We start from the raw sequence: 13,794 nt of genomic DNA on the forward strand, positions 1-13,794 counted from the left end.
TTTCATGCAGTGACCCTCCTGCTGCCCCCAGGCCCCCTGAGTATTCTCAGGATGGGGTGGGGCTGGGGACAGAAGCAGAAATCCGGGAGGGAGGGTATTTTCATTGTATGACAAGATTTAGGGTGTGATTTGGAAGCAAATGAGGGAAACCAGAGAGGAGATGGAGGGAGTGACTGGGGAAAGGCAGCGGAGCAGAGAGCTGGAGGGTCCGATTCGAGGCCCCCCTACGAGCGAGCGCGAGCACGATGGAAGGCGTGGAGGGACTGAAGAGCGACCTGGAGGCTGGAGCCAGACGTGGAGTGGCCGGGGAGCAGCCTCAGGGGAGCGCCTGTCCCGCGCAGCCCGGCGCACAATGGGCTGTGAGGAAAGCGGGCCGGGCCTGCGGGATTTTAGAGTCAGAAGGCACCAGCCCATTCACTGAAGGGCGGGCATCCCAGAGGGCACAGTGGGAGGGTCCAGAGAAGGCCGAGGAGAAGTGGGAGGGGCTGGGTCTCTTGGGGGTGGGCACAGAGAGCATTCCAGGGCTGAGATGGGGTGGGGTTGGGTGAGGAAGAGTTGGCTGAACTCTGAGTCCCCTGTGCTGCTGCTCAAGCATCGGTGGGCGTGTGCATCCCTGGGGAGCCTGTTAAAGGGCAGAGTCATGCCGCACAGTTCTGGGGTGAGCGCAGTGCTGGGATTCTAGGCTGCTGGAGGCGCGTGGTCCACAGAGCACGCCTTAGAGGGTGGCGCGCTCCCAGGCCCCCACACATACAGGTGGCTCAGGAGGGGCTTGTGCAGCTGTGATACGGGGGTGGGGGGTGGCAGCGCGAGCCTGGTGTCTGCGCTGGGTGACAGCCTCTGGGGAGGGAAGTCATCCCCCCCCCCCCCCGCATGGTGGTGGGAGGCGTGGCCTAATGTTCCAGAGGGTGCACACATGACAGGTGGCCCGGCAGGGCGTGGGGCCCAGACGGGGTCAGGAGGGCGCATGCTCAGGGCTCCGAAGGGAGAAGCAGTGACAGTGGGAGACAGATAAGCTTACTACAGGGGGATGGGCCTAGTTAGGGTATATATTAAGAATCATGAGAACCAAGTTTCTCTGTTGGAGAAGAGAGTTATGGTATGGAAAGGAGAAAACCAGAATGAACCGTGGAGTGTCTCATTGGAATTGAAGATACCGGTGCAGACTCATGATTTTCAGTATATATAGGTAGATACAGAAATAAATGTGGTTGTGTGTGTACACGTGTGTTCCCTGACTCTGGTCATTGAAAGGGTCTGGAAGCAGCCACACCCCAGTAGTGGTGGGCATCCCTGGTATCCAGAGCTTGACTTGTAACTCCGTTCTCCACTGAACAGAGCTAGGGCTCCTTGGAGGAGAAGCTGATTGCAGGGCTGGAGGAGGAAAAATACAAGATGAGCCCGTCGTGCCAGAGAGCAAGGAAGCGCTCAGGGAATGTTTGGCTTGGTCACAGGACAAAGGCTAGCTTGAAGGGGCTCCTACTGGTCAAATCTGGAGCAAATTGAACATCAAAATAAATAAGAACAGTATCATTGAATAAAATAGGAAACCATGGGTCCATGTTGAGATAAATAATAAACGAATAGATTGAATGTTTGAGGACTAGGACATTTACATTGTCAAAGTCATTCCCCAGAGCTTCTTACTTCTAAAGAAGGGAGAGTAACCCTGGGTGGAGAAGTCTGACAGATGCTACTTGGATCCAGGAGAGTGAACTTGACTCAGGATTGCCTACCACACAGTAGGCAGCACCGAAGGAGCACTGCCTCACTCCTGTGATATTCCTGCTGTGAACCTAATCTCGAGGAAACAGCAGACAAACCCAAATTGTGATCATTCCACAAAATATCTGCGCTGTCCTCTTAAAGGCAGGACAGTTGAGGGAGGGCTGAGAAGATAGCACGGCTAGCTGGATGCAGCACAGGATCTGAACTGGGTCTTTGTGGTAAAAAGGATACTTTGGGATCAATTGGCAAAATTTAACTGGTGTCTGGGGGTTAGGAGGTCACGATTTATCAGTATTAACGTCCTGATTTTGATTGTAGGAGAATGTCTTTGTAGGAATACTCATGTTTCACCCGGTGTTGGGGCAGCAGAGGTCAGTTATTTATGGTTTAGAAAGAAAATTCTCTTTATTTGCAACTTCGTAAGTTTGAGGTTTTCAGAGGGAAAAAAAATACTTCCACAAGGAGCCACTTTCAGAAATTTGGCTCTTGGCCAACACCACAATTAAGAAGTATGTGTTGGACTCCTTGTTATACCTTTTAGGATTCTCCTCATATGATCTCGTGTGTGTGTGTGTATAGCCTTTTTACTCTAAAGATGTTATTCAAGCTATTTGTGGAGAATGCAAAGGAAGGTGTAATGTGAAAAGTCCCTAATATCTCTTTCTTCAAGTCTACTCACTAGAAGTGGCCTTCATTAAAAACTTACATACCTTTCCAAAAATTTTCTGTGCACGTACACATCCCTGAATTTGTGTATTTGTGTGTATTTCCTTTGCGCAAATGAATCTCCTTTGCACACTTTTTTGCCACTTAGTCTTTTCATTAAATGTATTGGACATGGTAAAGCATCAGTACATGTAAAAAAGATTGCTGCCTCATTTTTTATTTGCTACGTAATGTTCCATTTTTAGTGGTACCATAATTAAACTAATCAGTGTATTTTATGGCTGTTTTGGTTCTTCCTAAATATTTTAAAGCTACAAGAATATTACAGTGACTGTCCACATATATGTTTCTTAACACACTTCTCTGTAAGAGAAATGTCTGGAATTGGAATTTTTGGTCAGAAGTACAGTGTGCATTTTTTAATATGCGGTACTTCCAGATTACTTCTGAGGAGGCAGTAGCACTTTATACCCTCAGAAGCCTTGTTTTTGCATCTCCTCCACACCTCAGCAGACATAAATACTCTCAGCTTCTCATCTTTGCCAGTCTCTCAAAAAGGAAGACTGTATCTCATTTTAATCTGTATTTGAGTGGCCATTTGTACTTTCCTGTGAATGAATTTTTCAGTCGCTTTCACTTTTTTATTGATTACTAATTTATAAGAGTTATTTGTTAGATAAAAGAAAGGAGCACTGTTTGTCATTTCTTGACCATGCAGAAGGTTTAAATTTTTATGTAGTTGGATTTATCAGTCTTTTCTCTTATGGGTTCAGGGTTTTGTGTCCAGCTTGAAAAGACTTTTTCTCTTCAAAAATTATATTTTTAAAATGTTTTCTTCGTAATACTTCCTTTTAAAAACATCTTTGATTCTTTTGTATGGCTAGCCTGTGGTCTCAACACCATTAATTGGATTTTAGGACACTTATTCTCAGTTTGTGAATTTTAGATTAGTATCGCTATAATTCATTTAAGAAATGTAGCAGTTATAAAGGAGGGGCAGAAATGAAAGCGAGAGGTAGGTAATGAATTTATAAGTGAAGTGGAGATTGGATTGGTACAGGACATACTGCATTTACTTCCAAGTACACTGTAAATTAGGAAAATGAAGATATGGCACTGAAATGTACATTTGGGGTTGGATGACTTCTGTTATGTCAAAATGTAATCCTGGGCTTCCCTGGTGGCGCAGTGGTTGAGAGTCCGCCTGCCGATGCAGGGGACACGGGTTTGTGCCCCGGTCCGGGCAGATCCCACATGCCGCGGAGCGGCTGGGCCCGTGAGCCGTGGCCGCTGAGCCTGCGCGTCCGGAGCCTGTGCTCCGCAACGGGAGAGGCCACAACAGTGAGAGGCCCATGTACCACAAAAACAAACAAACAAAAAATGTAATCCTGTTTTTCTTATTTGATTGCTTGAGTAGTTTATGGCCACTTTGGGTTCTAGTTGGGTATAACTGCCATCTTGTGGTTATGCAGCAATGAACCCTGACTTGAGTCTGATTCCAGCCAAGCCCCTGCCTTTATCTCAGGTGTGGTTTTCCTATACTGGATATGCCTGTACTTTTGACCAGTTAATTTGGTTTGTAAATGTAACTGGGCAGTAGATGCCTTTGGATTTTAATCCTCAGCCTTAGGTAATGTGTTCAGACCTGGAAATTTAGATTAGCTCCACACTTTGTATCTCAGTTTCTCTTCCATCTCTTCATTTCCTCCCTTTGTCTTCCTATTGAATATTTACCTCCACATTTGAGAACCAAGAAGCAATTTTGTCTAATGCACAAGGCAACTTTGGTCCATAAGGGTCATCTCTTGATATGGTATTTTGATGATTTTATAACTAATCTGAATGATAGGTCCAAAACCTTGGGGAGACATTAAGAATTAAATTTTTAAATGAGCATTTAAAATGTTCAAAAGTAATGGAAGGGGGTTTGGATGTTGAGCAGGGTGACAGTTTAATATGCGTATACTATTTGAGTGTCATAATCTTGAAGAATGTTAGTATATTCCCTAAGAAGAAATCGGAACTGAAAGGCCAGATAGCTTGTTTAGGGTGATTCAGCTTTTAAGCGATTGAGCTGGTACTCAGATCCCAAGTAAACTTTGCATTAGACAGTGCTGTAACTATGCCCCTTTTTGCAGAGTCCCTTTTGTAGGGAAGACCTCCAGTTGGAATCTTCTAATGACATTAGTAAAGCATGAGGAAAGCTGTTTTTTAAAGATAACAGCTTAGAATTATGGTATGATACATATTGAGGTGAATCATCAGTCATACCTTAGTCTGTAGTAATACTTGTAACTAACTTGGCCGCTGCGTTCCGTTCGTAGTTTCCAGAACTCCTGCATCCCGAACCTCTTACGTTCAGACTGTGGGAAGGTGCCTTCATGGTACACCCAAATGATGAAAAGTAACACCTATGAAGAAGGGTAAAGAAACTGAAGTTGTTTTTCTGAGCAGAAAGGCGACTATTGGACCACTTGGGTAAAAGGCTGAAGTAATACATAGTTGGTTAGAATTGAAGCATTACCACTAGATTATATAAAATTAAAAATAAGCCTGTTTATTAGATTCTTGTAAATAAGTCTTTTATTCACTTCCTCCTATGGGAAATACATTAGCAAATAATATTCTTTTCCTTAGGAAAACAGTTTTTTATACCTGAATTAAACTGCCACTGGGTTTGTTTACAATCTAAACTATCTCGTGGATTTATAGTACATGAAATTAATGAATGTCTTTTCTTTTTATATGCAGGCAGCTATTTTCAACTTCATCACGAGCTTTTCTACAGAATCAGAAAGTACACAGCTTTTTTCAGTCCATATCATCAGACCCTCTACACAGCCTCAGTAAGTGTCCCTCTGCTTCTCTGTAGAAATTTGGCCTTTTCCTTGCTTGGATTTCTTGCTTTACCATGCCATCTTGTATGGGATTGTCACTTTAGTTAAGGTCAAGGAATAGTGGCATACAAAATTAGAAACATTTGTAGTTTTTAGTGAATTTTACACTGCAATTTTAAAGAAAATAACTTACAACAGCTAATGTGACAAAACAGTAATGACCTATATGCAAAAAGAATATAAAAAAGAGTGTATGTATGTATATATATGACTGATTCACTTTGCTGTACAGCAGAAACTAACACAACACTGTAAATCAGCTACACTCTAGTAAAAAGTAAAAAATTAAAAAAAAAAAGCTAATGTCACAAAACAGACTGATTCCAAGGCAAGGGCCAAGTATCTCAAACTCGTGGGCATACTGGATCCTCAAGTTCCTTGGGAGATCTGGCTTACAGGTTGTAGAGATGCTGCAGTGCTGCTTGCATGATGGATAACCTCTCATGATGTGCCCCTGTTCCCATAATGACCTCCCCGGCCTCTTAGGCTGGAAACTCTGGCCTTACTCTTTTCACTTTTCCTCTTTGTATTCAGTCATTTAAAGGCCAAGTCATGCCAGACAAAGGACATCATCCTTTTTACCCCTCCTCACCAATTCCATTGTTAGTTAGGTCTTTTTTTCATGCACAGACTGTGCAAAGCCTCACTTGTCTCAGATTCTAGTTTCTTACTGTACTATAACCTGTCCTGGGCTTGTCTCGGGGATCAATTTGTTAATCCTCTATTTAGAACCTTAAACGTTTGCTGTGAAATTCAAGCCCTGCCGTGAGCCCCTTGAGCCGCCTCTCGCCTCTCTCGGGCTCACAGGCTTGGCAGCCACTCAGGACACCCTCCCTGCCTTTTCCTGTCCCAGGGTCTTGGCTCGTTCTGCACCCCATCTTTTGTTACAGTCTGTTAAAATCACACCTGTTTCAGGACCCAACTGAAATAACACCTCGTGAGGATTCCCTAGATTTCTCTTACGTTCCTGTGGTTTGGTTTTGCCTGCATGTTTCAGCATTCATCATGGTCTACCTTGAGTTTAGTTTTATACACGTGTATCTTAGCTGCCTTTTTTAACAAATATTTTGCCAGTAACATCGATGTGTGCTTTAGGAGAATTTCTGCTAACTTTAAGCACAGCCACTGTGGCAAGTCGCTCTGTATTTTTCTTGTTTTTCAAATCTTTCCTTCTGCTTTCAACAAAGCCATGTCTCCCTGTATCTAGAGGGGAAAGAAAATGCATTTTTCCTCAGTTCGAAGTGGGAGAAAAAAAAGGTAAAAAAAAAAATAGTATGATTGGATATTTATTGTAACATAGGGGTTAACTTTTAGTTTTTCTAATCATTTGTGTGTATGTATATATCTCTTAAACAATTTAAACAAAAAGTAGCAACTAGAATTAATGACTCTTCATGACTAAGACGAGATGAACAACTCCATGTTTAAATTCATGTCTGAATAGTGGCAATAGCTTTTTGAAAAGAGAATCCTGATCATTCTAGAGTCATAACAGATTTAACAGTCAGTGCTTTCCGCTTGAACCAAGTGTGGTTTTTAATGAATATCTATAAATAGCGTCTGTCTAATTCTAAAAAAGCACTGAAGCATGAACTTAAGCTTTTAATTCAAATTTTAGCAGGCTGCCTAGGAAAATGTACCCAAGTGAGTAGTACACACATAAATAACAGAAAACCCGTCTGCAGAGTTTGGCAGTATCTAAATTACATGAGCAATGCTAAAGAGGCTGGTAGATTTTAAGATATCAGATCGTTGTGAAATCAAAATAGTGTATTAAAGGACATGTTTTGAGGGCTTCCCTGGTGGCGTGGTGGTTGGGAGTCTGCCTGCTGATGCAGGGGACGTGGGTTCGTGCCCCGGTCTGGGAGGATCCCGCGTGCCACGGAGCGGCTGGGCCCGTGGGCCGTGGCTGCTGGGCCTGCGCGTCCAGGGCCTGTGCTCTGCGACGGGAGAGGCCACGGCAGTGAGAGGCCCACGTGCCGTAAAAAATAAATAAATAAGTAAATAAAGTAAAGGACATGTTTTGAGATTGTGGAAAATCTGGTCAGGATGTTCAAATTATTTCTCCAAAGAACACACCATTGGCAAAGTTCATTTGCACTTACTCTTTTAAGAAATGACAGCTCTAACTTCCCCTGCCCCCACAATAGAGAGCAATATTCCATATCTGACAGCTGAGAGAACAAATGTTAAACTCCTGAATGACTTAAAATGTTGACCTCCAGAAGCCTACTGGTCTGTATTTTAATGGAGACGTAATCCAGTGCATCAGAGTGGGTTCCATGGGTCAGTGCTGGTCCGTGACTGCTGGTCACTGGTCTATGGTAGAAGAACAGGAACAGAGAGGAGACGCTGGGAGTAATCTGACGTTGCCACATTATACTGTCTTTCAGAAAAGGAGCGATCCACACAAACTGGAGATTCTGAAAAACCTTACACAGCACAGATAGCTGAGAAGCACTAATCTAGTCCATCTCCTCATTTTGCACAAGAGCACACGGGGGCAGGCAGACATGAAGCAGCTTGCTTCACTCCTGTGGCTTTTATGGGGAGAGCTGGCTCCATGCTTCAGGGTCCCCACTCCCAGTCCAGGGTTTTGTGCTATGTCCTCTAGCTTTCTTCAAAGTCTTAACTACTAGACATGTTCTCTTTACCATTAACTCTCCACTCTCATCCTCCGTGGGAGAAGAGTAATTATTATATTTGTTTTTCTCACTATTATAATTTTCCCTAAAAGTTAATGGTATTTAATACTTCCCGCAGATAACTTACAATCCTCTCTGAAGACCTCTAAGATATTAGAACACTTAAAAGAAGACAGCTCAGAAGCTTCAAGTCAAGAAGAAGGTAAACGCTGATTCACTGGAATAAAGTCCTTCTGCGTGATGTTGTCACAGGGATAGGTAAACAAACCGTTAGAACAGGTTAAGGAACTGAGAAACAGACATATGGGAACTTGGAATGTGACAGGTGGCCTTACAGAAAAGTGGGGAAAGAATATGCAATAAATGGTATTGGCTGGCTTTCCAGTCAAAAAAAAAAAAGTTATATAATTAGATCCCTACTTCTTTGGGCCCAGAAAATTTCAAATGAATAACAAATTATTTGCAACATATATAAACTTAATGTAATATGTAAAATGTAAAACTTAAATTTTTAAATGTTAATAGTCTGGGATGAGAAGGCTTTCTTGACAGGCCAGAGCATGACCATAGTGGAGATCTTTCTAATCTAAATGAAAGCTTAACAAGTGACAAGAGGTTACCATTCAGAGGACATTTGCAGGATATTTACAGGTGTAAAGACTATACGTCCAGACTATAGATTCTTCTAAAAATCATTGAGAAAATCAGTCTGGTCAACAATATGGGGAAAGATAAACATAGGCAGTTCTCACAGAAGAAACTTGAATGGTTCAGCCTCACGAGCAGTCCAGAAAATGAAAACTAAAAACAATGAGAAAAAAGAAAAAACAAACAAACAATGAGAGGGGCTTCGCTGGTGGCGCAGTGGTTAAGAATCTGCCTGCCAATGCAGGGGACACGGGTTCGAGCCCTGGTCCACGAAGACCCCACATGCCACGGAGCAGCTAAGCCCGTGCACCACAACTACTGAGCCTGTGCTCTAGAGCCCGCGAGCCACAACCACTGAGCCTGTGTGCCACAACTACTGAAGCCCGTGTGCCTAGAGCCCGTGCTCTGCAACAAGAGAAGCCACCGCAATGAGAAGCCCGTGCACGCAACGAAGAGTAGCCCCCCGCTCGCCGCAACTAAAGAAAACCCGCGCGCAGCAACGAAGACCCAATGCGGCCAAAAATAAATAAATAAAATAATTAAGAAACAAAAAAACAATGAGAGATTAGTTCACACTCATCAGATTGGCAAACCATTTTCAAGTCTGGCATTATCAAAGATATGAAGTAATGGGAATCCTCATCTACTGTTGATGGGAATTTAAATTGGTACAACTCTTGGTACAACTATTTTGGACAAAAATTTGACACTCTCGTGAAGTTGGAGGTGATTAATGCTCCTACCCAGCAGTTCTGCTTCTATGAAAATTGTCGTCCGTGTGTTCAGGGGCCAGGGATTCAGGCTCTCCCAGCAGCTTATGGGTAACAGCAAGTACTTGGATGTTAACCCAAATGTTTCAAATGTTAATAAAGTTATAAACAGATTGTGGTACATTCATGCTAGGTGGCAATTAAAATAAAGCGTGTTTATAGTATATTCAAACATGTAGCACCACTGTGTGTTTGAATACACACAGGGGTAGTTAAAATAAAAACATGCACTAGATTATTTCAACTAGTTAACCTCCGTAGAGGGAGGGAGCCGAATGGAATGGAGGGAGGCCTTCGGTTGTTTCTTGGATATTTCCTTTCCTAATAAAAAGAGGCAAATACAGAGATACCTGGGAGGTGGGTACATGGGTGTTGGTTTTATTAACATGTGGTGTTTTGATATTTGAGACACTTCTTTTTTTTTCTAATGATTAAAAAAGAGCCTGAAATTGAATGTGTGGTTTTGCAGCATAATGCTCATGTCAAATTTCGTAGTCTTGGACAAAATTGATTTTGCTATTAGGTGGAACATATTTGAGAGGATATTTAAGGAAATTACTGTGCCTTTGAAAAATTGTTTCTTTAAGGAATTTTCTGTGAAAAATGCTTGGAAGTGCTCTACGTGGTCTGTCAACACTGTTATGGTTACATACATTAGTTGCGTCTTCCTTTTGGATTTTGTAGAAGCATATGGTATAATAAATTGTTTTTTTCCTCCACTCTAGATGTATTACAGCACACCATAATCCACAAGAAACATACCGGGAAAAATCCCCTTGTGAAGTAGGTATCTAGTTCCTAAAACATGAATGACTTTGTGTGTTTTTAAATCAGCATCACATTTACTTTCTGGTGTATTTGGCTATAATTCTGCCGGTTTACTGTTCGCTTGTTATTTGTCTCACCTTTTCTGTGTTTTCCTTTCTCTCCTTTCTTGCTTTTGGGCGTTTTTTTAAAATTCTGTTTTTCTCTTCTATTAGCCTTGATAGTTTTCCATACGTTGTTTTTCGATTTTTCTGATGGTTACCTAGAGGTTTTATTCTACATCTTTGACTTAGGAAGGTCTGATATTTGTGCTTGTACCATTTCCCACGTGAGGACCTTGGATCACTGTAACTTCACTTACCTCCTCCCAGCTTATAAACTGTAGCTGTCATGCATCTTAATTCTGTTTTAAACCTCATGAAACCTTTTTGCATTAATCATTTAGGTTTCTACCATTCCACTGTTCTTCATTCCCTCCAGTGTGCCTGAGCATCCTGCTAACTGAGGAACACTTGAGAATTCCCTGTCATATCTGCCAGTAATGAAATCACTTTGTTTTTATCTGGAAAAAATGTCTATTTTGCCTTCAGTTTTGAAAGACATTTTTGCTCATATGACATAGGGCTCCAGGCTAGCAGTTACTTTCTGTGAGTGCTCGGAAGCTCCAGTGTCGCTGTCTCTGGTCTAGTGCCCTTGGTCCTTCACATCATATCCTCTCAGCCCAGTTTGATTTCTGCTGCAAGCCACATAAAATCATTTACGTGACTTCTAACCCCCCTCACACTGCGACCGTCCCTCCGCAGGCCCTGCCTCGTGACTGTCCGCCTCCTGCCTCAGGGCCCGCGCTGATTCTATGAGCCTGCTTAGCCCTTGAACCAGCCCAGTTCAGAGCTGCACATTAATTTGCCCCAGGGGTCAGCCCTCAACTGGTGGGGAGCTCCAGCTTCCTGCCCTTTGGGGAGATAATTCTGGGAGGTCCCAGCTGGTTTGAGCCTCTGTCGCTCATAGCGGCAGCCTCACTAATGGACCCACACGCTGGTTTTTCCTCCTTTCCTGTTTCGTTCTCCCCACTCCTTGCTCCCACTTCTGGATCACCTCCCACATCAACTGTGTCATCCCCAGATTCTGCTTTTAGGGGCAACAGTGGACAGTGGGTACTGTGGACAGTGGACACTGTTCTTCAATCTTATTGCTGCTCTTTGAAAGTTAGTGTGCTTTTCCAAACTGACTGTGTTTTTGAATTTTCCCATTGTCTGGTTTTCAGCAGTTTCCTATGATATATTTGTAGCTTTCTTTGAATGAGTTCTGCTTCCTAAGTCTGAAGTTTGATACAGTTCTGTTTTAGAGAAGCCCAGGCATATTGCGTCTGCCTGTTCACATATTGCGTCTGCCTGTTCTCTTGTTCCCTCTTCTGAGGCTCGGGATGCTTACAGGTTAGACTTTTCACCATATCCTAGGTGTTCTCTCAAATTTTTTTTGTTTTCCACATTTTTTTCCTCTGTGTTCCAGTCTATTTTCTCATGATCAAATTTCCTCTTCAGTGATTTTTTTCATCTGTTTCCATCCATTGAGTTCTTAATTTCAGTTTATTGTACAGTTCTAGAATTTAAATTTGGTTCTTTTTTTATATATTCCAGTATTCTTCCAAAATTCCGTCGTCTCGTAGTCCTTGACCGATGTGAAGCACTGTTAATTCAGAGTCCGTGTCCAATCACTTCATTCTCTGGATTCTCTCTGAGTCTGTTTCTGTTGTGTGTTTCTCTTGGTTTTCAGTCACATTATCCTGTCCCTTCACTTGCCTTAGACACACACAGTACATAGTGGTTCTCTTGAGATTGGAGTTACCCCAGCTGTGCATGGTGCAGGATGAGTCTAAAGACAGACTGTGCCTCTGTTGTCAACCTCCTCAGAGGCAGGTATTAATTATTAAATAGGTAAGAGAGGTATGAACTGGTTTATTCTTATAGTAGACTTCTTTCCTTAGAGCTGTTGCTAGGCATTCTATAAAAAACTAATACACTGAAGAAAGGATTAGTATAGCTTCTTCATTATGAGATGAGAAGGTTAGCTGATTGAAGACAGAGTTTCATACTTGCGTGAACTCTTCTTTTGATAGCACTATTGGTACAAGTTGTTCTCCGTTGGATGGGCTCACCATGCAGTATTCTGAACAGAATGGAATCATGGATTGGAGGAAGCAAACCTGCACCACCATTCAGCACCCGGAGCACTGTGTGGCCTTAGCTGACCAGGTACGGGGGCTTTGTTTTGTCTTCGTGCCATACTGTTCAAGCATTGTCACTGCATGAGAGTCGAGTTCTTTAAGCATTATTATGTCAGATAGTGTATCTGGTAAGAAGAAATGAAGGAATGTTTGAATGTAAGATTTCAAAGTTAATTGGTGTACATGATCTGAGCTCCTCTGTGACCTGAAGAAGTGTATATGTATTACTTTGGTTTTTTTTTTTTTTTTAATTTAATTAATTAATTAATTTTTGGCCGCGTTGGGTCTTCGTTGCTGCGTGCAGGCTTTCTCTAGCTGAGGCGAGCGGGGGCTACTCTTCGTTGCGGTGCGCGGGTTTCTCGTTGTGGTGGCTTCTCTTGTTGCAGAGCTCGGGCTCTAGGCGTACGGGCTTCAGTAGTCGTGGCACGTGTGCTCAGTTGTGGCTTGCGGGTTCTAGAGAGCAGATTCAGTAGTTGTGGCACGTGGGCTTAGCTGCTCCATGGCATGTGGGATCTTCCTGGACCAGGGCTCGAACGTGTCCCCTGCACTGGCAGGCAGATTCTTAACCACTGTGCCACGAGGGAAGCCCTGTATTACTTTTATTGCTCAAAAATATTAGTACATTTTATTGTGATGCCTAAAATGTTTCACTAGGGATGCATTGTTATGCCAGGTTTTTTGCTTTTGAATTATTCACATTTCAGTCACTGTCTTGCTATTTATTGGTGATGTGAATTTTGAAACGGACCTTCCCTCATGAGTTGTTGGGCCAGTTTACCAGCAAATCCTGAATGTACTTAGGAAATACTTGGTTTTTAGGAGTTGGTGTAATCAGAGAACAGAATGCTCTCAAGTGTGTTTAGGTAACATGGCACCACAGATACATGAGAGATACTGGTACAGCTATGGAGAGAGCCACCTTCTCTCTAGAAAATTGATTTTTATTACTGGCCAACACTCAGATCCAAATGTTAACCTTTCCTGGAATGTGTTTTTACGAACTAAAGCATTAAAGCATACTTTGAGGAATTGTGTGTTATCAGAGTCATGCTTACTTAATGGCCGAGTTTTAGGTCTATGTGATTATACTTTTTCCCCCTGTACTTCAGCACTAGCACCTTTTATTCTTAGAGTTGACGCAATTGTGTGTTGCAGTTTTACCAACCTGAACTTTACGAGAATATTAGTAAACGTATAGCAAATACCGGTTACTTGATTGTGCTTTATTTTGTGATGAGAAGAAAAAATACACCTCCATTTTAAAAGCAAACTACGAAATAAATATTATACTCATAATTAATATTAAGTATTTGTCAGAATATGCAGATTTTAGTGAGTCAAGTAGGTAACTTCAAAAAAGAGGTTGGAAATAAAAACGTGTTAGAATATACAACTGGGACTGCATTATTTTAATGTTTTTTATCAGAATAAGAGGATACCTACACGAGTATGGT

The 13,794-nt window shown here is 42.4% G+C and overlaps 1 protein-coding gene across 2 annotated transcripts in view; it reads left to right on the forward strand.

The window, feature by feature from the left end:
• Window positions 1-13,794, forward strand: part of ZCCHC2 (zinc finger CCHC-type containing 2) — a 49,638-nt gene that overhangs the window by 22,526 nt on the left and 13,318 nt on the right. The window contains exons 6-9 of one of the 2 annotated variants that reach the window (XM_027118699.1): window positions 5,143-5,237; window positions 8,052-8,135; window positions 10,077-10,134; window positions 12,233-12,368. In XM_027118699.1, the coding sequence (XP_026974500.1) occupies window positions 5,143-5,237; window positions 8,052-8,135; window positions 10,077-10,134; window positions 12,233-12,368 (373 nt within the window). The remainder of the gene's footprint in view (window positions 1-5,142; window positions 5,238-8,051; window positions 8,136-10,076; window positions 10,135-12,232; window positions 12,369-13,794) is intronic. The other variant, XM_027118700.1, reaches the window with a different exon arrangement.

This window comes from Aethalodelphis obliquidens, unplaced genomic scaffold, assembly GCF_003676395.1.
Source record: "Aethalodelphis obliquidens isolate GAN/ISIS:26980383/991018 unplaced genomic scaffold, ASM367639v1 scaffold19, whole genome shotgun sequence".
In the NCBI taxonomy this organism is placed as follows: Eukaryota; Metazoa; Chordata; class Mammalia; order Artiodactyla; family Delphinidae; genus Aethalodelphis; species Aethalodelphis obliquidens.